This window comes from Opisthocomus hoazin, chromosome 4 (assembly GCF_030867145.1).
Source record: "Opisthocomus hoazin isolate bOpiHoa1 chromosome 4, bOpiHoa1.hap1, whole genome shotgun sequence".
NCBI classification, from domain to species: domain Eukaryota; kingdom Metazoa; phylum Chordata; class Aves; order Opisthocomiformes; family Opisthocomidae; genus Opisthocomus; species Opisthocomus hoazin.
The window spans coordinates 11,554,822-11,581,525 of record NC_134417.1 but is presented as its reverse complement, the minus strand read 5'-3'; the positions used below and the strand labels follow the sequence as shown (position 1 = coordinate 11,581,525).

Sequence of the window (26,704 nt, the reverse complement as noted above, 5' to 3'; positions counted from 1 at the left end):
CATTCTGAACTATGTTTCTTGATGGTAGCCCCAAAAGATTTGAAGTACAGTGTGTAAAAATACACAATCTATACTGCAAGGTTACTATCAGAATTGCAAAGAAAATAATTTTTAAGTTTTGGGTCCTCATGAAAATATGTTTTAAGATGCTGCGAATCATTAAACGCAGTTCACCTGTCTTCCAAGTCCTTTAAGATATTGAGCGGGTCGATGCTGTTCACCTCAGCCTTGCGTTCACCCTTAATGGTACAATGCCAGGAGATACCATCACTTCCCTTGAGCTCTGGCATGTTCTCGATTCACTGTTTTGACCTTAACGAAGGGAATGTTTGGTAATGGTGTTGCTTAATCTTCTAATGAAATAACTATTAGAAGATGCGTATCTCTGGATCTCATAGATTATGCAAGTATTAACATAATTTAAAAAATGGAGAGACTTACGGAAAAATAGGAAGATGTTATTTTAATTAAGCAAAACCAGTTATAATCACTCTTTCTAAAAATAAAATTAGACTCTATCAATCCTTAACATCTGCATTTAATATTTTCTTCTAAACAAAAATACAGATGCGATTATGTAGCAAATTACAGTCTTTGACAACGTATAGTATTTACCGTCTCTTACACTTACTTTAATTCTAATTTGGTCATTAATACTTGACTCATTACTGCAATGTGTTTACTTGTAGTAAAAGTGCCACAATTGAACTATAAACATGACATTGCCATCTTAAAACTCCTTTGCTATAAACTGTAGAGAATATACAGAGTTACAAAGTCATTGTGTTTTTATCAAAATATACAAACCCCCCCAACCTGACACAAGCTATCAATATTTTTCTTATGAACTATACAGTTATATAAAATATGTGTAAAATTATCTTTATAAATATTCTACCTTATTTGCTTTGGTCTATAATTTTCATCACACAAGTCCACTTAGAAGATATCTTTGTGTACTTTCTTCTGTGTTTACTCTTCTATTATCCTTACTTAATGGAACCAAAGCTGCCATGAAACCAGAATTTCTCAAGGGGTTCACAGCATTCACCAATGATAGAATAAATAAGTGAACTATATTATTACTTCAATCAATACTGTATTATAATTTCAATTGTAGTTTTATTGTACCCAAGCTATAGTTTTTTTTAAAATATTCAAGAGACAAAGTAAACAAACTGTGTACCATATTTGTACGTCAAATGAAGCTGAAGATCACTAACCTTTGTCCTGACTTAATTTTTTAACACATCACAGAGATGAACGTACGTGACTAACTGGAAATGCAGATACAGTACAACAGAGCCCTATCATATAAAATGCAACTTGTAGACATACACCTTCTTTGAATTTTTTTTAATCTCTTTATCTCAGTTAAAATTAATCACATCTTCACAAAATAATATTGTAATATCTCAATGATGTCTTTCAGAAGCCTGTTCTCCCGATTCTTGGCAAACTGTGACGCCATAAAGCTCACCATAACCCTTAGGTGCGGCAGGATGAGGGATGCAGAAAGGGCGGCACTTCTTCCTCCAGCAACCCGCTCCCGGCACTTCCCTACTACAGGCCCGCTGCGCTGGGCGAGGGGATGCTGTGACAAAGCCTGCCCGGGGCCAGATGCTGGCATGGTTAGGGGGATCACTGAGAAGGGACATGTGAAGGTCAAACGCTGTATCTAAGGCATGGGGATGACCGGGAACCCCCCACACTGGCCCTACCCCTGTTTATATATGGATTGCCTAGGGGATATATATGGAAGCAAGAATCTGAGTATTTACCTACTCCTCCCAAAATCAAAGTATTAAAGGGGAGTTGCTCTGTCGTTTGTTTTCCAGGCATTATTCCAGGATGAGAAGGAAGACTCTGTCTAAATCTCCTCTTCTGCTGAGAAGGATGATATTTCTAGAAGACGGGAGTTGCAGACCCACCAGGAGGTGGACGTTTAAATACAGGACTTCTTTAAGCTAGGCTGTCTCATGAGAACAATTTTCTTTGTATAAATGCACCTGAATATAGCTCTACCAAGCCACTGACATTGGGATTTATGCAGTTTGGAAGACTGGCTATTGTGAGTTCCACTGAATCTTTATTAATAATGTCCTAGAGATATCATAAATCTGGAATACTTTCCACACAAGCACTCAGACTTCACGGTTATTATGGTAACTACAAAACTGAATACGGAAAGGAAAAGAAGTTTAAACTCCTGAATATGTTTTGTAAATGTTGAGCTACAGAAAAGCACGCCAAAACTCAACTGTACTTCAGCATACCCAAGTTCATGAAACATTTCCCACCTTCACTTTAGAATACACTAAATTACAATTATTTTGTTTATAAACACGAAGCTTTTTGTTAAAAAATGCAATATATGGTTCCTGCAGCAAAACGTCCTTCTACAGAGTACACTGTGAACCTACACACTTATTTTGCCCAGAATGATTCTGACTCAAAAACAGCACTGTAAGATAGTTCAGTGACTGGTTTCCTGTAATGCTAAGTAGAAGGGTTTTGGTTGGTCATATTTTTTTCTTTTTTCTTTCTCTCTCTCTGTTACAAGTCTATTGTGGCAAAAGTATTTTGGGTCTTTCATATTAAGTTCAGATTATTGCAAATATTAGTTTTTCTTTACTGTGTTTTTTTTCCTTCTTTTGCATATATTGACATGTTTCGAAGAAGAAATTTGATCGTAGTAAATGATACTAATTTGAGTGGAGACGTTGCCCCGTTCAATGCATCTATATTTTCTCCAGTATATGTTGGGATTTTTCTTCTCTTTTGCACAACTGTCACTCAGAGTATAACTTCTGGAGTTGCATGTTGTGTATTTTTTACTTCGCTTCCTTCTGAGCCAAGGAAATGTGGATTTTCCAAAAGTTTAGTGCTTTCACTGCAAAACTGTTCCCTCCTATCTTTCAGACTTGGACTTTTGAACAGATGTTTCTTCTGGTGCATTCCCAGAGCAGCCGCTGTCTTGCAAATTTTGGGGCACTGAAGGCAAGCGTATCCTTCTCCATTATGCTCACGTACATGCCTTTGCTCATGGTTCCTTTTGGTAGAAAGATACAGGAAGCTCTGAAAGCAGAACTGACAGTGGTAGCGTTTTTCTCCAGTATGAATTCTTTCATGGATTTTGAGTGTTTCATTTAAAGTGAACGCCTTATTACAGTATTGGCAGACAAAGTCTTTGACACCCAGGTGAATACGTTCGTGTTTCTGTAGATTGCCAGGAACTGAGAAACATTTACCACAGGTTTTGCAAGTGTAGGGCTTTTCCCCAGTGTGACACCTCATATGCATTTTTAAAGTGGACGGACTTGGAAATTGTTTTTGGCATAATTCACAAATGTAAGGCTTTGAAGTAGCTACATGCCAGTGTACGTGTTCTTGAATTTCTGCAGTGGAAGACTGATCTCTTTCACAGAGCTCACAATGAAGATTAGGCATTTCTGTGTTCTCTTCTTGACTGATCGCCTTCTCCTCAGGAGCATTCCTGAGCGCATACTCTCGACTGCATGTGTTGTGGCTTTCCATAAAGGTGTTCTTGCTTCCGTGCTTTTTCCTCCATTTGGTCTTTTTCATTTTTCTTAGCTGTTTGGATTTCTTTTTGGGTTTGTAATTATAATAGGGTCTCCAGGGTTTATCGCTGGAGTCCTGGTCACTTACGTCATCACACATTTCTGTCAGCTCCAGGCATTCTGAGCTGTAGAGCCTAGAGGGGCTTCTGTCTTTTATCTCCATTTCTGACTCCTCAGTTGGATTGTCCTGTTTGGACTCGTGTCTAGATTTTCGTCCCCTTTTACAAAACAGCTTAGAACCTAATATATGTCTTTTTACAATAGCCTCGTTACCAATTCTTACTGTTATTTGACAAAGAGGCGCAACATTGCTGTCAGCAGATGTTCCAGGTAGGGCAGGCTTTGCAATGTACGTTTCAGTTTTACTCGATTCTTGGACAGTATTTGTTGTTTTGCTAGATGAACCTCCAGGTCCTGTGACGTGCTGCGTATCCTCAGCTGCTTCTGCTCTGTTGTACAGCAGTGTTTTCTTTTTCTCCTTAATAGTTTTTGATTTTGTAATGCACTTTGCATAATTATCTGAGCCATATTTACAATCATCACTTACAGACTGACTAGGTAGATTATGTGAAGATTCTGTCTTACTGTTTTGTACAGAAGTGATTGTTTTACTGTGCATTATTACTGATGAAACTCTGCTACTGTGCATTATAACAGAGGGTGCAGAACTGCTGTAACTTATGACAGAGGTTGAGTTTTCATTCACAGTAGTTAAAGCCACAACCGAGGAATCACGCTCCTGAGAACCAGAGTCATCTGCAGCAGTGGAAACTGTTTTTTCAGCTGTGAAAAAGTCCCTTTGCAGGTCAGAATTTAAGATACCTACTCCCCAGGAGGAAGAATTCTGAGTATTCGTGGAAGGTGCTGTATCATTACATGAAGATACGTCCAAGGCAAGATTTCTGTTGTTTGCTATTATATTACTTTGAAAATTCAGTGGTGGTAGCTCAGAGCTAAGAGAACTCGGAATGAAACAGTTAGTAGAAGCAGTTTCGTTAACCTGGCCACTTGTTTGAACATTTTCATATGAAGAATTTCGGTAGGACTTATAAGGTAGTCGCCTGCATTTCATAGGTAAAAGTCGATAAAGTTTGTATGGGTACATACTCGGTTTTAAGCCTCCATTGGCTGTCTTTTTATTCACTGAGAGACGATGGTCAATTGCATGGAAAGACTTCTGATGATTCTTTAGTATATAGTAAGTCATAAAAGTCTCCAGACAGAAAATGCACTGATACCGTCTTTCTCCAGTGTGCCAGATCTCATGTCTGGTGCGATACTCAGCTAGTGCGAACACTTTATTGCAGTAGTGACAAGGGTATGTTCGTCTCCATGAATGCACATTTGCATGCCTTCGAAGGCTAGACAATGTTACGTAACTACGCTTGCAAACGATGCAAGTATACAGTATCTGCCCATCAACGACTTTAACCAAATGATCTGTTTCTGGCAAAGTGCAGTTTGCATTAGAATAATCAGTGATGCTGTTTTCAGACAATAGAGGCTCTGCATTTGCATATGAACTTCCATTCCTTCCATCCGTAGCAGTATAGTTATCTGCAAAATTTTGCTCATTTCCATTGTGAACCGATAAGCTAGTTGATCTCAGACAGACTTGTTCATGACTCTCCAGTATGTTTCGATTTGCAAATTGTTTGCTGCAGTATTTGCATACAAAGGTTTCCTGACGCTCTGAATGGAGCTGAAGATGAGTACTGAGTAACGCCCTGTCACTGAATGACTTTGCACAACAGTGACAGTCGTAAACAGGTGGAACAACGGTTGCCACGGATCCAGAGGCATTAGCAGAATTGTTCTCCTCTTCTCTGGGTAAATGGAAATCTCCTGTTTTATTCTGAGGTTTTGGAAAGGAAATAATTGTCTGATCAGTAACTGCTTCGTGTTGGGCTTCTGTAGTGGTTCCTGCAGAGGCCGGTACTTTTGCTATAGCCACCCCCGTACCCTGCGGCTTAAAGGCTGTTTTAGGGGTACTACATGCTTGTTTTCCCGGCTGGATGAGTGGTGTGGCTTGGAGATTTTCATAGTGGTCTTCGCCTACCGTGTATGAAGGGCTGCTGTCGTGTTCAGGAAAAGGGGTTCCTTGAAAAGTATCTCCCCCAGAGGACACTGCATAGGAGTGTTCGGCCAGTGTACTGGCTGGCTCAGCGTCTTTGCAAACTTCGCTTCTGTCGAGGTTGACACTGGGAGCTTGTATTGTCTCAGATGCCTTTTTAAAGTTTGCCCTCAAATCAAGTGGAGAAAACAAACTGGTTTCCGTTTCAAAAATAGAGAATGCATTTGTAATTCGTGGTCCATTTGTCACAGCAGAGTCCTCATGTCTCTTTTCATGTTTTTCCTCTTTGACAGTCCCTTTTTCATTAATGCAGTATGCATATGGGGAGGGGGAACTTGAAAAATTAACATCTGTGAGATCTTCTAGAAATGATATTCCCAGTTTTTTCCCTGCAGCAGCAAGGTCCGTTACAGTCTCCTGCCTCTTAACAACTACTGTGGAACTGTAGATGTAATTCAATATTTCTGTAAACACCTCAGCTTTGAGATCATCTAACTCAAGTACATGACCTGAAATACAGATAGTACGACTCCAAAAAATGTTTTTAAAGTAAAGGCTTGAAGCTGCCAGCACATTACTATGGGCTTTAAATTTGGTATCTTCCACAATTATGGTGACATCACATAAAATACCCCGAATGCGCTGTTCATTTAAAATGGCAAGTACAGTGTCACTGTGGAAGTCGTCCTTGAGATCCTTTGAATGGGACATGACTGTCATCTACAAGAAAAAAAATATATTTAGAAGGCATTTTCATCCATTTCAGTTACAGATTTATAGTTATACATTTATATATATTTTTAATTTATTTATTTTTACACTTTTAAGAATGAGTAAAATTTTGTCATAGCATTTCAGGTTGAAGTCATCTTAGGTTCACTCAATTTAAAAATACTGAAGGTAATCTATGTACAGATCAAGGATGCAGCAACACCAGTAGCTCCTCAGCAGGAGGCAGAGGATCTTCTCTGTCCCCGCACAGAATCATAGAATAGTTTGGGTTGGAGGGGACCTTTGAAGGCCAACCCCCCTGCAGTGAGCAGGGACATCTTCAACTAGAGCAGGCTGCTCAGAGCCCCGTCCAACCTGGCCTTTAATGTTTCCAGGGATAGGGCATCTACCCCCTCTCTGGACAACCTGTGCCAGTGCCGCACCACCCTCATCGTAAAAATAATCTTCCTTATACCCAGTCTAAATCTACCCTCTTTTAGTTTAAAACCATTACCTCTTATCCTACCACAACATACCCTGCTAAAAAGTCTGTCCCCATCTGTCTCTTAAGTGCCCTTTAAGTACTGGAAGGCTGCTCTAAGGTCTGCCCGCAGCCTTCTCTTCTCCAGGCTCAACAGCCGCAACTCTCTCAACCTGTCCTCACAGGAGAGGTGTTCCAGCCCTTGGATCATTTTTGTGGCCTCCTCTGGCCCCGCTCCAACAGGTCCATGTCTGTCCTGTGCTGAGGGCTCCAGAGCTGGACAGAGGACTCCCAGGGGGTCTCACCAGAGCAAATGCGCAGAATCCCCTCCCTCAAGCTGGTGGCCACGATTCTCTTGATGCAGCCCAGGACATGGTTTGCCTTCTGGGCTGCGAGCGCACACTCATGGCTCATGTCCAGCTTCTCACCTACCAGCACCCCTCGGTTACCTTCTCGGCAGGGCTGCTCTCAATCCCCTCATCGCCCAGCCTGTATTGATACCGGGGGTTGACCCGACCCAGGTGCAGGACCCTGCGCTTGGCCTTGTTGAACCTCATGAGGTTCACACAGGCCCACTTCTCGAGCTTGTCCAGGTCCCTCTGGATGGCACCCTGTCCCTCAGGTGTCGACCGTACCACTCAGCTTGGTGTCACCTGCAAACTTGCCAAGAGTGCACTCGGTCCTGCTGTCTATGTTGTTGATGAAGGTATTAAACAGCACTCGTCCAAATACAAACCCCTGAGGGACACCACTTGTCACCGATCTCCATCTGGACATTGAGCCGTTGACCACTACCCTCTGGCTGCAACCATCCAGCCAATTCCTCATGCACCGCATAGTCCTGTCGCCCACCCCGTGCCTGTCACTGGGTCCACAGCCCAGCTTTCTGTTGTGCCAGCAGGTGTGGGTGCATCCGCTCAGGCTCACGCCGAACCCTTGAGGAACTCCCCATGCGCGCGGCTCGGGTATTTGGGGAAGGCTGAAGTGCTGTAGTTCTGTAGGTACTGAGGACTTTGTTTTCAGGGCTGTTTGTAATTACAACACTGACTTCTCAACACAATTGCATTTGATCCCCTTATTACGCTGATATTTAAAAGAGGGATCAGAGATCCCATGCAATAAAGTTTCAGTTACAGGATAAGGCTTTATAAACAACTGAATGCACAAGCAACACAATTTTGTAAACAATAGTATGTATAACAGTATGCAAACAGACTATTATTTTTTAAATACTGATGAAATTTTGTTAGATAAAAAGTTTACACTTACATTGAAATTACTGAAAATGTATAAGTAACTGAATTTAAAGTAAGTGAATTTATAAATCCAGTGGGTAAAACAAGTACAGTAATAGAACATTTTTTATTCACTTATAGCTTACATTTATAGTGTTCACACTTTATAATTTGGCAGTGTGTTCTTAATATCTACCAAATAATAAGATTTAATTGCAATAGTAAATACCATTGAATAACTGCAAATGTATGATAATGAGGTTTAATGCTGACAAGAAATGTTTAGATTAGCCAGGCTGTTACCGCATGAATATACTGGTTTAACTGAGATAAAAGATGCAAAATATGAGTGAGAAAGAGACTGAAAAAGTTGATTAATTTGACAGTATGGATCTGGAGAAAATCTCTGACTTAACCAGACTACTTTTTTTGTTTTGTTCAGATTCAGATCTGTACCATATAATGAGGTTTGTTCCTTTTTTCTGTCTCCGAGTAGTGTTTTCAACTACTGCTGCCCATTTCTGGCTTCCAGTCATGAAGAAATAGTTGTCCTACTGACACTTACCAATCACTACAGTAAAACAATCTGCATATTTATTAAAGACCTTTTTATTTCAACTTGTGGAATCCAAATACACCTTAAAGAAAATGACCAACTACAGATATTTTATAAGATGGTTTAAAATAGTACCACACTGCAGTGCTCTACTAAGTTAAGAGTACCTTCTAAACATTCCATCTACTGCTCCAAACTTAAACGTTAAGCTTGAAAATGTTTATTATGACCTTCACCCTCAAATAGTTTACATTAAAAATGCCAATATATTGATTAAGATGGGTTTGATCCAAATGGTGAAAGAAAGGTTTGACCCATATTCACTAAGCACACAGCAATGGCCATTTAGAACACATTGGTTCTCTCACCCAAGCTATTCAGAAGTAATCCTGTCTTGAAAATAGGGTCTTTATCACTGAGGAAGGAACATGGGACATACAGCCTCGCTCTAGCTAATCTAGTCACACTTTGGACACTTTATCACAAATCCACCAACTACTTCACTGCAAATCAAAGGATACAAAAACCAGTGACAACCCTACTGTGAAGGCAAACACAATGTGCTTTGAAAAAGATCATAATTTGGTACGTTATGGATGAAGCCTGGAAGTAAAATTTGTACCTTGTGGCATGGCCACTGTTTCTATCAGGAAGGTATTGTCTATGCAAATGACCAAAACTTCTAATACAGTTTAACGACTCAGAATTTCCCATGCACAGATTTCAGAAAAATCAAAACTCTGATTTACAAAAAACACCTCTGATGCTTATATATGCCACGGATGTCAAGAAATGAATTCATCAGTATAACTGTGATAGAAATGTAGATGTATATTATTTTGATTATCTGGTCACTTACAGCATCTGTAAATCTAAACACGTTGTTTTGTGCCCTTAAATCTTAAAATCCTAGTTTTTGTTTATTACACTTATTTGGCTTAAAATAAGAGGTATTTATTCATTTGGAATGATAACCTGAAATTCACAACAGTTAGGTATGGTTATCTGCTCTGGTTCGGTATCTGAAAACCCATAGATAACTGTAGATAGTTTGTAGCACATCGAGTCTTCTACAGAAAGAATACTGACAAGAACACTTCTCTTCAAGCAAGCAGCCACTATCCCATAATTGATTCTTTTTTCTCATTGACAATGTCTGAGATTACATCTGACTTGCTCATGTGATCTGGTATTAGAAGCCAACTCGGACACCACAAACATTTCACAACAGGAGCTATTGATACAGTTATTTCCTGAGTATAGGAAATAAATGATGTCAACTCTACCTCCCAGTGAACTACCCCATAGGAACCTGCCTGTGTTTTTTCCATTTCTTTACTGGAGACTGCTGGTTTTAGTTCAAAGACGCATCATCTGACATACTGTTTGCTAAATATATCAGACTGCTACTTCTATACTAAGAGGCACTTATAAGCAAGGCCTATAAACCAGAATGTTTTTAGCAGAAGACTTATTATTCAAGCAGTTATTTCAAAACTTATCCTCCCAAAGAGAAAAGTGAGTATTTTCAATTCCTACTTGCATGTACATAGATTGCCAGCTTTTGTAGTCCTGGATATTTTGGTATGCTCAGTAAAACACCAAACTAGATTCCCTCTGTAAGAACAGCAGATACTATTATTTGCTATTTTGACATTTATTTTTTCTGCTGTGTGCTAAACCATCTGCTATTTATCTCATTGGAAAGTTATACAAAAAAATTCCAGAGAAAATTGATTTTCAGAGCCAACACTTTTTGCTTCTCTGCCTCAACCTGTGCATTCCCCAAATAGTCCACTTACTCACATGTGTAATGATTCTCCACTGCCTTCTATTTTACCTGTCTTGCATTTGTGAGAAATGTGTCTGAAATGCTATAAAATCAGAATACTCTACCTAGCCTACACATAAATGGAGTATTTTAGGAATATTTTGCATTCCATCTGCAGGTCATACCGCAAAAGGAAAACCCGCTCTTCAGTTTCTAAGGGAGTTCTACTGAGACCAAGATACACAGAGATCAAACTTTTCAGACGTATTATTACTAAACATTTTCGATTAAAACACTGGAAACTCCATTTGGAACATTACTACTCTTCTGCATGATTTTTATTATAGAATTATGAAAGAAATTCTAGTGGTATTTATAAATGTTGCCTAAAACATATGTAAATACCATTTGACCTATTAAGGGTCAACAAAACTCTTCAGCCTACTAAACCATCCTTTTCCGATGCAGTGTGTGTTATTTTGATAGTTTTTGCTCTCAATCCAGATGTATATAATTTCTTAGGAATGTGAACAGTACCTCTGTAGTGTAACTTAATATTCTTTTGTGCACCTATCGATAACTTGAGCTTCTGAACAGCAGAACTTTTTACTGGGAGTTACCTTACTATTTGCAGATTTTTTGTGAAAACAGTAACTTAACTTTAACTTTTGCTAAAGTTTTGAAATCCACTGCCAGGCAAGTGTACCCCATCACCTATGGGCAGAGATTCTTTTATTCCACTTTGGTCACCTAAATTTGAAAGGCAAGCTAGTGGCATCAACAAAAAAACAACTAGGACCAGTTGCTAGTAGCCAGGCAAACAAGAAGAGCAAGACACTTGATAAACTGTAGTAACAGTTCTTCCTCTGTTTTCCTGTTCCGCGCATTTCTCCTGGGATTTTAAAGACGCCAATATTTTCTGGTACTTACCAACGTGACACTGTGGGAACATGTTCACACCATAACTCTCTTACGTTCACGTCCATCCCACTCTATTAACGTACTTTGAAGGAACAACTCTGTGCCGTTCCCGGCCCACTTCCCCAGCCAAGAAAGGCCGTTCTAACTCTGCTAAAGGGCACCGTTTTGTTCTAGAGCAGAAACGGGGACAGGCACTGCAGACAAACCAAACAAAAACTGAACAAAACCAAGTACGCCGTCCCGTCCCCCCCAGTCCCTCCTTTCCTGACCCTTGCCCACCTGGAAACCCGGTGCCCAACCACCACTTCCGTGCTGGCCGCTCAGGTTCTCACGGAAGCACTTCACCGCTTCCTCCAGGGCCCCCTCAGTCTCCTCACAACCTCGGGCACGCGGGGAAGATTTAATGACGTCTAATTACCTGTAACGGTATGCAGTGGCACGCAGCTTTGCGCTCCTGCCAACGCAGCTACGCGCTGTCTCCACAGCTGCATTTTCTCCCTTTCAGACTCCCGCTGCCCGTGTCCTCCCTACACAGAGCACCCACCTTTTCTAGCTGTTACAGCCTCATAAGCGCTATGGCTTTGCACCACTATTCCCAGCCTCGCACCGCTGTGTGACTTTTGACGCAGGCAGCTGGGGGGCGGCACCGAGCGTCAGGGCCGTGACGTCACCACCAGCGGATGCCCGACGCCACCGGATGAGCCGCTCTCCCAGAGCCGCCTTTCTCCCCGCCGCAGCCTCCCCCGCCCCCTCCCGCAGCACGCAGCCTGCCCCGCCCCAACACCGCGCGGGGCGGGCGCGCGCCCGTCCCCAGACGTCACTCGCTGCAGAGCGCGCGCCGTGCCGCCGTGACGGGGCGCTCTGCAAACCCCCACCACAACAACGAAGGAGCGCGGCACTTCCCGCCGCCCGTCCGGCCCTTCCGGACACCGCCAGGCCGCACCGTGCGCGCCCCCGCCAGCCGCGGCGCGACCCCGCGGCGGAGCCGGCCTGGCGCCTCGCGCCCTGCGCCCGCACGTTGGAGCCGGGCGCGCGCAGTCGGCGCCCCCTCCTCGTCCCGTTGCCCCCCCCCCCCCCCCCCCATCCCGGTAAAGCAAGAGGGGAAAGGCCGGGTTTCCCCGCGGCAAGAAGCCCGGGCAGCGCCCCGTAACCCCGCACGGCCGGCGGGCCCCGGTGCGGCGCGTCGGCGTCCGCGCAGCTCCCGCCTCAGCCCAGAGCCTCTCGCGCGGGCCGCGAGCCGCAGGGAGCTCGCGGGCGCTTGCTGGGCACGGGCCGCGGCTCCGCGCCGAGTCCGGAGCCGAGGAGGCGAGGCGCGATCGCCGGCAATATGGTGGTCGCCGGCGGCGACAGACGCGCTGCGGCCATTTCCCGCTCGGGTGCGGACTCACTCGCTGCGGCGGAGCTACCTGGCGGTGACAGCCATGGCCGCGGGGAGGAGGCCGCAGCTCAGCGGGAGTGCGCGCGGGCGGACGCGACAGGTGCCATCTTCCCGCCCGGCGCGCGGCGGCGCGGGGCCGGCCGAGGGCGGCGGGACGGCGCAGCCGCCATCTTGCGCCGACGGCCCCTGGCGGCGCGTTCGCCCGCGGTTGGCGGATGCCGGCTCCCCGGCTTCCCGTCGGCGTTCGCTAACGGCTACCGTGTCCTTCCCGTGTTTATTTTACAGCGAATGCCTGGCGCTGAAATAACGCAGCCAGCGGGGATAATCAGCGTGTCAGCCGAGGGGTTTATAGGCAAGGACTGTAAACTCAGGAGGAGGAGGAAATGCAGCCTTCCCTACGTCCGACCCCCTGCTCCGCGCTCAGCAGCGCGGTTTTGCCCAGAGCATGCCGAATTCCTCTTAAGCCTAACAGAGGATTCCGATTGCCTTCCTCCCCTTCAGAGCCCTTCTCGTACCAAGAAAGAGAAAGCGTCCGTGGAGGCACACGGCTCCGTGCGTAACTGCTGCAACGTCCCCCTCGGAGGAGAGCCGAACCATTTCCGTGAAAAAATAACACCCGATGTACATTACGTTTGGCTACTGAAGTATAGTCACATTTCCCTTATTTTCCTTATTGTATCAGTTACCTTTTTTTAAAGCCTATCTAGAAACCCATACGGTATCATCAGGATGTTTATTTTAAGCAGCAGTTTTATTCTCTAATCCTGGTTTCTTTCGATTATTTACCACCTCAGGAATCAAGTGCAACCATACTACCAGTGCTTCATCAGCATTAGCAAATGCTTACCTAGATAAAGGAGGAAGTAGCTTGATTTCATTTAGCCAGATGCTCCAGTGTATCTGGTACAGCCTTCCTATGCGCTCTTTCCCTCTGCTCCCACTTCAAACAGTCAGCAAAACCTGTTTTCCCAGTACCCGGAATCGTGAAGCTTAAGAGAAAAACTGGGCTTTGAGACAGGTCCAAAACATTGCTAGAAAAATGGACAGTTTGCTGTTGTCTTAAAGCTTGCTTGGAAACAGTAATTTTGCCCAAGGCTAACCTGTGTTTATTTTTACAAGCTATTGTGTATGAGGTTTTACTGGACAGTTTACATTGTTTTCAAATCCTAAGCCAATGCATTAGAAACACTGAGTAGTAGGAACCCATTCATTTTAGGGGAAAAAAAAAATCCAGAAGCATGAACTATTTCATCATTGTCGCCCTCGATGCGCCTGGAAGTTAGAACTCTGCCGCCTTCATGGTAGCTGCTGCTGATCATCTGAGGAAATTATTTAATATCAACACAAGACACATCATCTATTATAATGAGGGAAGGTCTTTTTTCCAGCATTCTGTCTTGGAACTATCATATGCTTTTCTGGTTCTTCAAAAGATACGGAAAGAAATTTGTTCTTGTCAGGAAATTGTCAGAATTTCAGTGACTGATCTATACATCCATTTTCTTTCACTATTTTACACAATCCACATTAAAAGACCATCTTTGAAATACTGAACTTCTCTGTGGAGAGCTTAATGACTGCTTCTGGATCACTGGAACTCTTACACATAGCTTCACCTACTGAAGCACTGAGTATCTTTTTTAGCTTAGGAGGACTCCCTGCCACCGAAACCTGTAGTCTTTCCTCTCATGACAAACCGAGCTGTACTTAGCAGTAGCTGTTTACCAACAGCTATGGCAGGTGGAACAAACAGTTGAAGAACACAGCAGTATTGATTGCAAAAGCAAAGTGTGTGCCCAAGTCTTCACAACCTTCTTTTTTATTCCAACCTACATAAGTGAGAAGCAAAGTTCCATACTCACATGTAGGTTACTTTTAATTTTGGATTTTGTCTATAGTTTATTTACTATTGTTTCTTTATTATTGTTTCTTTATCATTGTTTTAGGTGCATATATACATATTAATATGTATTAATAAAGATTTCTGGCACAAGCGCCATAAGAAGTATTTGTGAAAAATGTGTTACCAGTAACAATACAATAATATGGATTAAACTAAACCTGTTGTAATTATTTAAAAGAAGAAAATGCATTACTGAAGAACAATAAATACAAGCAACTTTTTAGCTCACATGAAACAAATTTAAGGAAGACTAGGTTATTAATCCTCCTAAATCTTAATTAAAATTGATTATTTAAAATTGTTTTGAAAATCAGATGCATAACCATCATTTGTATAGCAAATACCCCCAACTTAGATACATTAATTTATTTGTACTTGACCATTTGATTCTTTGGCAGTCTTAATTGCTATAGATAATATAACAGATTTTGAGAAAACTGACCAGTTATTTTTCTTTCTCTCCTTTTTTTTTTGATGGGGTGTTTTCTTAAGGCAACTTCCGCTCATCCACTAAAAAAAAGAATCACCTTTTCTGTGACTAGTATTGTAATTGAAGGTACTAATTTCCATATATACATATAATTTGACCTATTTGGAATTCACAGTCCCATCAGCTCCCTGTGTATTAAAAATATTCTTCAGAGTAAGACATTCTTTATAAGGCCGTCTTGGCTGCACCCGAGATTTTACATTCTCATTATAATGCTTCATGTAAAACCAATTGCATGCAAAGAAAATGGAGGAACGGGTGCTGCAGTCAGACCTGTGTGAATGGACTACAGTGATATCTGGGAGAACTCGGAGAAGATTTATCTGTTATCTGCAGCCCTGATTTCGGGCTGTAAGCCACGGTACAAATTATATACTTTAAAACAGTAATGTTGCTAGTGTATGCGCACCAATTCCCATTAAACGTGTAAATGATTGCATATAACTTCACACAAAATTATGTTCTTTTTAAATAGAAGTCCAAGTAGTTTAGCTACTTCTTATATGGTAAAATTGCAAGGTATAGAGAAAATTGTCAGCAAACTTTTACTTCTTTAAAATGTATAGAACAGTTCCAAGGTTACTGAAGTGGTGGTGCTTGGGTGCTTTGCTGAAGTCTGATAATCTCACTTGTGCAACTCTTGGCACGTGGTATTCTTTCCTTAAGAGTATTTCAGACTGCCTAGGAAAAAAATGCTCCAATGTTCCTCTCTAGTCAAGCAGTTTCAGTTCAGGAAACAACATATATAGCATTACCAACTCTTGCAAAGTCCTCATGAGTGACAGGACTTTGGCCAGGGCTTGACTGGTTTCCTTCTCAGTGCCTACAACAGGCCAGCCCGTCCATGAGAAAAACGCTTGGATGGATGGTGGTCTTCATTGCTCTCACTGCTGGGGTCAAAGCAGCCAGTGATGCTGCCAAGGAGGAAAACACAGCTCCTCTTCAACCCTCAGGCAGACCAACACTTCACTCATGTGGGGCGCAAGAAGGACCCAGCAGCCCAAAGTGGCTTCATTCTCCTTTCTGTTACATGAGTAAGGGCATGAGTTCCTTTGTGTAACCCTTCTCCTCTTCTCGAGCATTGAGTGGAGGGCGAGGAAGGGAGAAGAAGCACAGGTACAGAGACCTGAAGCAGCTGCCTGCTCCTCCAGCTCTGGCTGAGCCTGGCAGCACTCATTTGACTCTCAAACTGTGCGAGCTGTGCACGTGCACCAAAGAAAGTCTTTCTCCAAGACACCTTGCCTTCGTACAATCTAGGCATTAGGCAATTCAGGCACACTAAACAGAACACACGCAAGCAATTTTTAAAGGTGTAACTATACCTTTGTCTCTCCACGAGTCTAAAAAAGAAAATGAAGCAACAGCCATAACTGACATAAATCCAAATTCTTCTTTTGCACACAGTGTAAAAGCTTATGTTGTGCTGCTACTGAGAATCAGCTGACTTTACATCTTGCTATCTCTGAACAATCTCAGTATTATTTTCCATTTAAGTCTTTCATTTTTTCATGTGCTGCTGACAAGCCACTTTCTAGCCTCCTACACTTCTGGGACGTCTCACAGCCTTCACTAGCACAGATCAATTGCAATCATGAAGCTACGTTTACTGACAGCGTGACAACAACAGACACTTTCCTGTTATTGACTGTTGTCAGATGTAGTAATTTATATATTTGAATAGATTTAAACAAAAGTAGCAACTTCAACATTTGTTTTTTATTCATTTTGGACAACTGCTATGTGGTATTGTGTTACCCATTCAGTTATCGGAAAGACAAAATAAAAGCAGTAGTTGAACCCAGCCTCTCATTGTCCAGTTTTCAGAGGAAACATCCTTTGAATATCTGAACCGACATCCACAGGAGCAGCAGCCAAGCTGAACGCTCAGGGGCCACTGTTCTCCTCAGTCGGGTGAGCTGGGGGCCAGGCCAGTGCAGCCGTGCTTGCCCTGTACTACAGCTGATGTAGCAAATCATGCTAGACTGAAAAGTAAGCTTAATGCCTTCCCCCAGAAACACCTGGTTTAGTTGGTCTGCTGGGTGGCTGGACACAGCCATTTTGAAAGCTAGGTCTTCAAGCTGTTAACTGGCCACCACTGATTTCCAATATTCCTTAAAACATTGCAAAAATATTTTTATGTTTTTGCTGTTATACTGCTAAACTTTAGCATGCCAAAACCAATGTATAAGTGATAGCTATTACTCTGAATTATCACACTTGAGTGGCTGTTTGACAGCTTACTTGACACACAGTAATGTTGGCTGTGTGCTCTTAAATATTCTTATGCTCCATTTTGTGCTATCCTAAGAGGCCCGGCCCAAGCCCTACTCCTCCACTTCCATCCTGCTGCCCATGTCCAGCCTCAAAGCTACAGCAGGGCCTCTGCTCGTGCAGTGGAGGAGGACTGTCGCAAAAGCAGGTAGCAGCTGGCAGCAAGAAAAAAATCTCGATGGCTCCAGCTCTGGTTTGTGCTGCATGCTCTGCCACCAGCGTGAAATGCCCCAGGCACAAATCCTGGCCTGACAGTGAGCTCAGCTCGGGTGGGGAGCAACAAATAATAAAAAGCAAAAACCAGTTGACTTTCATCTCCCTAATGATTTCCTGAACTCTTACTTGCTCAAAAGCCTTAACAGTATTGTAGCACGTGATGGTATACAGCAACATGGTTTATGGTTCAGGATCATGAAAAGACTCATTGGATGGTGTTCAAACTATCTGGAACTAATACTAGATTCTGCTACACTTGACTGTTGAGAGTTACGGAAATGTTTAACATTGTCAGGATAATCTTTATTTGCTAAATCTCAGTGTTATGCATGAAGCCTTCTCTCTTACTGCACACTCCAAAAAAGTCAATGGGAATCTTTTCATTGATTCAAGGGGTTTTTGATTAGGCTACTGGTCACATAAACAACTTCTCAGATTACATCAACTGAATTTAACCTCAGGCTTTGCCGATCCCCATTTTTCCCGTCTTTTAATGACTAACATTTTAGACTTATTTCTTAAAGATTTATCATCTTGGGATAATGTAGTTAACTCGAAGGGTTGTATACACAAATGAATACTTTAAGAAGAAAGACCAAAAATAACCTGTACATAAACTTGTTGAAGCCAGTAAAGAAATTTGTCAAAACTGATTTTATATATCTGAGCTTCTTTTAAATCCAGGAATATAAAGCAAAATAGTATTATACAAACACTTGCACAGAAAGCGTGAGTACGGCCTAAATGCTACATCCCAATCTTATTCTGAAAGTCCATGAACAACTGCCATTTTGGCGACTTCTCCAGTTTTTTCTCTGCCTCCCTCTGCCTTTTTCTGTTGTTGACTGTTAGAAGACAACACTTGGTCATATCTCTTTGCCTGGCTACGTTGGGTAGAATCAGAGTGCTACAAGAAACACCAGTTTCATTATTATTCAGTGGCTTCAGTTTGTCACTGTGTAAAACAGTATAATCAGACTTGCTTCTAAATGCAGGTACAAGATTCAAATTTAGAATGCTTGAGCATTTCTGAGAGACAGAGTAAGCCTTCATTTCCATCCATATTTTGTTGTCTTAAAGCAGTGCTATAAGTATTCAGAATCTTGGAGAAAGGTTCCAATTTGCAGGCCAAGCCTACCATGCCAATTTTGGCCAGTTATTGCAAGTCCAATTTAAAGTGCAATGAAAAAAAAAAAATCACAAGATATTTCAATTGAAAACACGAGGTTTGTACGTTAAAACCTTTGAGTATTAAGAATCCACATTGGGCCATGCCCAGAAATCTTTTTATATGGTGATTTTCAAGATGCATGCATTATTGTGAGCACATGGTATGTAAATGCATTGGGCTGCTTAATAAGCATTCACTGACACACATCTGCAGCTTTGCTAATGCACCTTTTATTCGTATGTGGTTGCCAAGGAAACAGGTTATGGCCCAGTATTCTACCTAAAATATACTGAGCAAGTGTTCTGTGATAATTTACCTAAAAGAGGTACAACTTGGATTTTGTAGCCCATTGCTTCTGTAAGTCCAGGTAACCTGAATTTATCTAATTTTAATGTTTTGCTGATTAGTTTAAACCACCAGTGCCATCTTATTGTCTCTGAAAATCCATTACCATTTTATATGCCATACAACATTGTGTATTAAAAGTAAATTTAAATGCAGAAAACATTTTGAGATATTGTAGGAATTCCAGAGGGGGGTTTTTTTGTTTTAAATTTGGTTCCTTATCTTACATTCTGCCTGGAAGAATTACTTAATTACTTATTTCTACTTAGAGATATCAGAGCATTAATGACTGGTGCAACAAACAGTTTCCTACAGAAATTTGTGCAAATATTGCCACTGTAATCAATGAAACTACTTCCCTTCTGTAACACAAATTATATTCGATGATAGGAAGAACCACATTCAAAATTAATGAATTAATGAGGAATTCACTGATACTTTCATTCAATACATACATATCTCAAATCTAAAGCACAGATACCAGACATACTTATTTTAACCAAAATTATTATTGCACATTCACAGTAAGAAGAAAGGAAACTGCTAATATTTGAAAAAGGCATGCAAATTGTGAAACTCTTATTTTGAAATATCCTGATTGTTTATCACAACGCTATACTGGAATTTATGAGGTGCTCTTTGCAGCTCACAATTCAAGAGGTTTTTTACAACCTCTAATTACAGCCATGTATAAAGGTAGAGATTAGATGAACAATAAATACAGCCTAACCAAACCAACAGTATTAGAAATGGGCATTGGCACTAAGAGTTCCTCTACCTTTATTGTATGGTACAGATTTGGAATGAACACTAGTGACTGGGATCCAGAGTCAACATTCTGGCAAGCTCAGGAGGTTTGCTTGCCTGCCAGTATGTTTGGTTTATACAGATCACTGGAGGCTGTAACCACCTGTTTCAAAGATCTGTTCTGCCTGATTTTGTTTGTCCAACCTCTATGGCAATAAAAATCCAGCAGGAGCTGGAAAAATCCAACAATATTGACATGAGAATAGAGCAACATGGCGAGAACATGTCTTAAATGATTATAAAAAAGGTAGAACTTTAACTCAAAAAAATAAAGAAATCGTGATGCAGTGGTTTTAAAGTGTTAAATATTTTAGCATTATTTCTATGTGAGTTTTAGAGTGATTTCAGTTTCCTGTAATCACCCCATGCACTTACTCACCTAAAATCAGGTTGTTCTTCCGTTAGAGTCTTTTAAAAGTCGTATTGACAGGTACTCTCGGCAAAACCATCTCAGTAATTTTGTGAACTCTGTGGCTACCGTGTATCAGCCTGCAAAGGGGAAAATCCAAATGTAATGACTAAATTATTAGACAAGTACTAATTTCCGGATACATTGTGTAATTCATAAAAATTTTCCCTGGAGTGCTGCAGGGCTCCAAACCTACATCCGGGAGGCTTACAACACACTAGCAGTAAAACAGTACTGTTAACCACACTATTGTGAATACCGCTCCTGCCTGAATGGTTTTATTATGGTTTAACGTGTGTAGTGCAAACTGGACATAATGTTTCATAATATGTTCTAGACAAAAATATATGGATGTTTTCCAGTTTAAAATAATTTTTCATTGGGGTCACTGGAAAAATTAGACTAAAAACAATGCTTGGCTGTACTTCCCTTCCCCCCTCTCAACTATGTCCAAATTATTCCTTGCACATTGACCTAGCAAGACATCAAATAGTGGAGGCTTCACAGCTTCCTCAGTGAGTCTGGTCCCAAGTTTCACAAGGTAAAGTCAGTCAAAAACAAGTGTATTTTAAGATTAGCTTCAAAATTTGCCAGTTTAGAAAACAAATCGGGGAGAAACAATCATCATTACTTGTCAAATCCCTGGACTCCACATAAACAGCTAACACCAATTACGAGTTATTCTTTATCTTAAAAGCCTCCATGTTTTTATTTCAGTCTTTCAAAAGGCCTTTACTTCCTCCTCTTTCCATTCTGCCATTTTTCTTTCGATCTCTTGTCACAGATACTATCGTAGTATCTGTGATAATGACATTTCTCGGTAACTCTTGTTCTCTGGAATACACTTCCTTTATTTCTCTGCTTAAATGATTATTCACTGTTGTCAAACATCCTGATTTTATGTTATTATGTATCAAACGTCCTAATAAGGTTCTCATATAATAGTGTAAAAATTATTCAGAACAGGGCTTTATTTCAAAGATACTAAACAAAATTAAATTGTTCCACAGAGCCACTGCTGAACCTTACGGATAAGGCCTTATGATTCAGCTGATAGGTATTTACATAGCAGCAATTAAGAATACATAGATCCATCTTCCATTTGAAAATATACCATATACTTTTATAGATAACATTATACAGGAAATACAGGATCCATTACTTCGGCTTTAAAAGGTAAGAAGGTGAGCTCTTTTTTTTTGTTCGTTTACCTCAGTACATTTTTAGTATACCTCGATTTGAATAAGTATTTTATAGCTCACATCTGCCCATAACAAAGGCCAGAATGAAAGAAAATTGCATTAAGCCATTATTATTACTTCAAATACCAATAAAGTCGCATTCACAAATGACTGGGAAATATTATGGGGAATGGGAATCTTAAACATCACATTTGGAGGGCTCCAGCAGTAAAAGATCTTACAAAAGCTAAAGAATTCCCAAATTTGACACTACTAGAATTCAAATGTAGCATGCATAATACAGCCCTTTTGAAACATAATAAAGCAATTCACATAATAAAGTACAACAGACACTAGATGCCCTAAAAGGGTTAATTGGTACCTTTTCATTAGTACCAGAGTCTGTCTCAGTCTGACAAATATTGCCTGAACACAGATAGTTTCACACTGAGACACCCGCAGTTTCAAATTAAAATGAAGTTTAGAGGCAGAAGTAACCTTAATCGGAAGGGTCACTGAAAAGCAAGTAGGATAGTGTCTGAGTGAATGACTTTTAGTTTGACTTAATTTTTACTTATGCTTTGTATAGATTTTTCTGTTAAGCAGAAATGGAATTTGCATGGATAAAAGCACATTTCAATTATAAAAGGGAGGATTCAATATCAGCAATCAGACTTCTACGATAAAACTCAAAAAAACCCCAAGCGCCCCTAACAATAACATTTGCAGGCTGTGCTGGAGGTGTGAAAAACTGCACCTGCTCCTACGTGCCCCAGTTAGCCCCCTTAGCCACGGAGAATAAAATGGATGAAGTTTACACGAGATTTCTTACGGCACCTCTGGCTGTAACATTCTGACACTCCGCATTAGCTGGATATAACGACCACTGAAAGGCACACAGCAACCCACGTACAACAGTCAGACTGCAAACAGCTTGCTAATTACTAGACTCCTCCTTAATAAATAAATCAGGTTCTTTAGCAAGAAGAAATTACCGTTCACGGGCTGCCAGTGAGTTTTTCCAGACTCATGAAAGCACTTGAGTTCAGTCATATTAATTACAAGAGGACTTGCACCCCCTAACAAAAGAGCAAATTTGCAGATGGATTTAAAACAACCGTAGCAAAGCATGCTCATGTAACGGAACTACACTTTTTTTAAATGCCTTGAGTGGGTATGTTTGAACACAAAGACATAATAAAAACAGTTTATCGCTAAGTGCCCCATCTTTTCTAAAGATAAATATCAGCGGCAATAAATAGACTGCTTCTACACAGCGTTTGCTCAGCAACTTCCTTTAAAAATAACCACACAAGAAATAAACGAAGAAATGCGATTTTGATGACTACATGTAATGGCGCAATCCATATTAACATTTCAGACAGGAAAATAATCAGCAGAAGCAAGCTCCTGGAGATAAATCAAATTCCAAAATAATGCAAACTTTAATATGTCACTTGAGAGATGCTGCTTATTACGTTTTCAGTTCTGCTTCTTTAGGTGGAACAGGGGAATATCACACTGCGTCAAACTAATCTCATAATTATGAAACAAATGGTTTTATTATCATTATTAAGAATTGCCCTATCAAGACATATCACAAGTCACATTCCTGAACAGTTAATACTCTGTTTATTTGGAATGCACTGAACTGATATATTTAGAAATAAGTGAGAATTAGTTTGATATTACTGACACTGTCAAGGCTATTACTGATAATTGGCTGTGCTTCTAAATACCTCGTCTACATTAATTTTCCGTGCTGGGTCCTCATCCACACAAAATATACTTCGTCATTTTAAAGTCAAGGACATGAAAGGAAAATGGCTACCCTGCTGCAAAAGTCTCATTGCAGTAGTGAGAATTCTCAAGTCACGTACAAAGGAGATTCACAAGGAGATACACTATGTTATAAGCTCAGTGGAGACATTTAGTAACATCTGATTCTGTATAAGCAGTCACCTGTGGTACACATAAGGTTTAACTTTACTGATACTGTTAAAAATATTAGCTAAAAATAGAAATAAGGAATTACAATAGTTAAATTTTGCAAAATCTGTAAAGTCTGCAAATTACCGCAGACCACAAGTGAGCCGATTCTATAAAGGCTTGTTTAAGATCCGGCAGAAGTTCTTTTCCAGTGTGGTTAAACACAGGTTTTTACCTGAACTTCTGAATAGGTCCACTATTTAAAGAAAGGTTTATTAGCATTACTGTGGCTGAATTCAGCAAAGGTGAAAGAAGCTTTAAACATACTTCTGATTCTCTGCATTTCTCAGCTGCTAAATATTTCAGTGATACTTTTATACTTGTGATAATGAAACTATCCCTTTATACACACACAGTACAAACCTTGACCTACATGCAAGACTAGGCTAAATTAGAAAAAGACACCGGAGTACGTTTCTGGAAACAACCAATGCAAAACAGGAATAAAACAGGTTTTTGTTGTGTACAGCTTTATAAACATGGCATCATTTAAGAAATGATAGCCGCATGGAAACATAAAATGAGATCAGATTCTCATTTAGAACCAAAAGGAAACAACTGCAAAATTTCCATTTGCATTGTGATATTACTATTAAGGAGAATAACATCTTTCTACATCTCTACTATTGCACCTTTTAAAAGGATTTGGTTGCCAAGGAAACTGGTTCTGGCCCACTATTAATCTGAAACATATACATTACAAAAGTTGGTGTAAGTAATACAATACTCATAATTTTTATTCTTAATGCTCAAATTCACGTTTTTGTACCTAAGGCTGTTAAGTTTTTATTTCATAACCTTTTTTTGTGTGAAGTAAAACACACTTCAATGAACTGATACTCAGTTTAAGCTGACAGGGCCATCTATGTCAATCTCTCTCTTTAAAATCCTTCTACTTTAAAATAAAAAGAAATACTGCAGGTTTATGTTTGTAGCTAATACTGAAAATATAAGCATTAAAGCATATTAATCTTTATTCAAGATTTCGCACAAAACACAAACCCGCTTACGACAGAATTTAAATATTTTTCATTTTCCTTATCTACCTCAATTTTTATTTTTGCATTTTAATTGCAAGCTTAGTAATGCTTATAGTGAGCTTTAAAATGCAATTGAATCAATAGGGTTTTCAAAAATTCTTTTGTTGCATAAGCGTTGCCACGCCCTTAGTACATATGATTATTTTAACAGACATGACTGCTCTACTTTCACAATAGATTTTTTTAAAAACAGATAAGAACAATTGTCATGCCAATATGTGAAGCCAACAATTTAATATTAGGTTGTTTTCATTAACAGTTTAATACATTTTTTAACCGAAAGCTACATTCCAAAGCCCATTTCATGTTCTTGCATCACTGTCCAAGAAATCAGTAAAACATGCAAATCTCAACCTACCTGCGTGTAGCACTTAGTGCAGTGTTAGCATGGCAATGCACCCAGCCATTTTTATGTAAAGCGATGGAGGCAAGTTCTATTCTTGGTCGTCTTGATAATTTTTTAGAAGCAGTTGTCAAAAATCAGATGGGAAGCAGCTTGAATAGACCGTGATCAGGAGAACCGAGTTGATCAATAGGGAAAGCAGGAGTGGGAGAAAAAAAATGTCCTCATCCAAGGTTTTCCGAAACAGCAATAGAAGGTTGTGGTTTTTTTTTTCCCTCCTCCTCAGAGGGTTCAAAGCTTGAAGCTGACCACTGCAAAGGCCACTTGTCACGTTTACTGAAAATCAGCCTATTGATATCACAGCTGAAAATATAAACTCGACAACCAAAGCCCATTGCACAACGTGGACTGCGTAAGAGTTAAAAATAGATTCGACGTGCCTCCTACCTGCATAATAAATATGTAAGTTTCAAGTGCTTTAATTCGATATTCACATTAATTAACAATACAATATACATTATTTAAACTACAGTAAACGCAAGAAGAAAAAGGGTGACACCATCTGGAAGCACAGTTTGCTTTTTTTTTTTCCCTTCCTTTCCAAGGGCTAATAATGTAGTTTGAATGTGATGACAAGCTAACAGCTCACCACATTGCAAATGAAAAAAGAATTCTTAAGGTGATGCTCAAATATCTAAGCCTGTAATGAAGCACAAACAAGTCTTCGCTACTGCATGACATGGCACACAGACCATTTACATACTCACATTTGAGATACTAGGCACAGGATAATGAATTCAATACACAGCATGCACACAGCACAAGCAACGTTAATCCTGCCTGCCATTTTAGGCTTGCAGGAGTAAGATACATACTGCAGCACAGCTCTGGTAAGGGAGGAGGCAAGGGACAGCTCACCTTAAATGCAGTATCTGATTAATGTTGTAAGTGACATTGCGTATCAGCTACAGAGTCTTGGTTCAACTGGGTGGGAGGGAACAAAGAAAATTGTCATCAACTGGTGATGCAAGATGAGCTCCAGTCACTAACACTGTTAGCAAACTCCAAATTCTACAACGATACAGTAGCAGGCATTTCAAACTCTTATCAAAATCTGCTTGTGCAATGGCTGAGTCCGCCTGCCGAGGAAAACAAAACAATCTTCTTGCTTATTGGAGAAACGCTGGATTGACTACAGCAACATCCTCTCGATGCAGAAAGATTTCACGTCGCACATATTAAATCCTGGATGCATTTGCTGTGCTTTCCTAATTTTTAAGTCTCCGAATTAAAAAATAAAATAAAAAGAGAATGATGGCAAAAATAGCATAACCAAAGGTCTAACGTTCATACGAGTAAAACATTTCTTTTTCTTTCCTTTCTGTTCTCTCACAGTCCATCAAAATCCTGAGCAGTATTGACAAACCACACGAGCACAGGGTCTGACTGCATGATCAGCTGTCTGTGTCTACGCTACACCCTGTTAACCACAAGCAGTGTTAGAGCTAAATATATCTGCAATGCAGAAACGGTAGGTGCTATGTGGTATACAGTTCTGATTAATTATAAAATATTTTTCTGTCCTCAGATATAATAAATAAAAGAAAATGATGCGGATCTCTGTCAGGCTCGGTATCTGTCAGACTTACAGAACATAAAAGCTATCCTAAGTATACTGACCTAGATAGCACTAAGAAGACTTAAGCAGCGTACAAGCATACTCACTGTCAAATCAAGGAAAACGAAACAATGATTGTCTAATCAAACTGAAAGCAACGACTCACTACCACAGTATGAATTCCAAAATGCTACGTACTGTATATGCACATCT

General features: G+C 40.5%; 1 protein-coding gene across 9 annotated transcripts; it reads right to left on the bottom strand.

The window, feature by feature from the left end:
* Positions 1–520: 520 nt before the first annotated feature.
* On the bottom strand, positions 521–26,704 carry ZBTB38 (zinc finger and BTB domain containing 38). Of its 9 annotated transcripts, XM_075417968.1 has the most exons (5): positions 26,690–26,704; positions 25,792–25,857; positions 24,889–25,320; positions 20,291–20,400; positions 521–6,375 (listed from the first exon to the last, which is right to left on the bottom strand). In XM_075417968.1, exon 5 carries the CDS (start codon positions 6,373–6,375, stop codon positions 2,797–2,799), a length of 3,579 nt encoding a protein of 1,192 aa, XP_075274083.1. In that variant the 5' UTR covers positions 20,291–20,400; positions 24,889–25,320; positions 25,792–25,857; positions 26,690–26,704; the 3' UTR covers positions 521–2,796. The 9 variants fall into 9 exon arrangements, 8 of the variants coding, with proteins under 8 accessions (XP_075274083.1, XP_009930227.1, XP_075274084.1 ...); XM_009931925.2 differs by lacking the exon at positions 26,690–26,704 and having other exon boundaries at positions 25,792–26,110; XR_012763632.1 differs by lacking the exons at positions 521–6,375; positions 26,690–26,704 and adding an exon at positions 14,841–16,441 and having other exon boundaries at positions 25,792–26,330.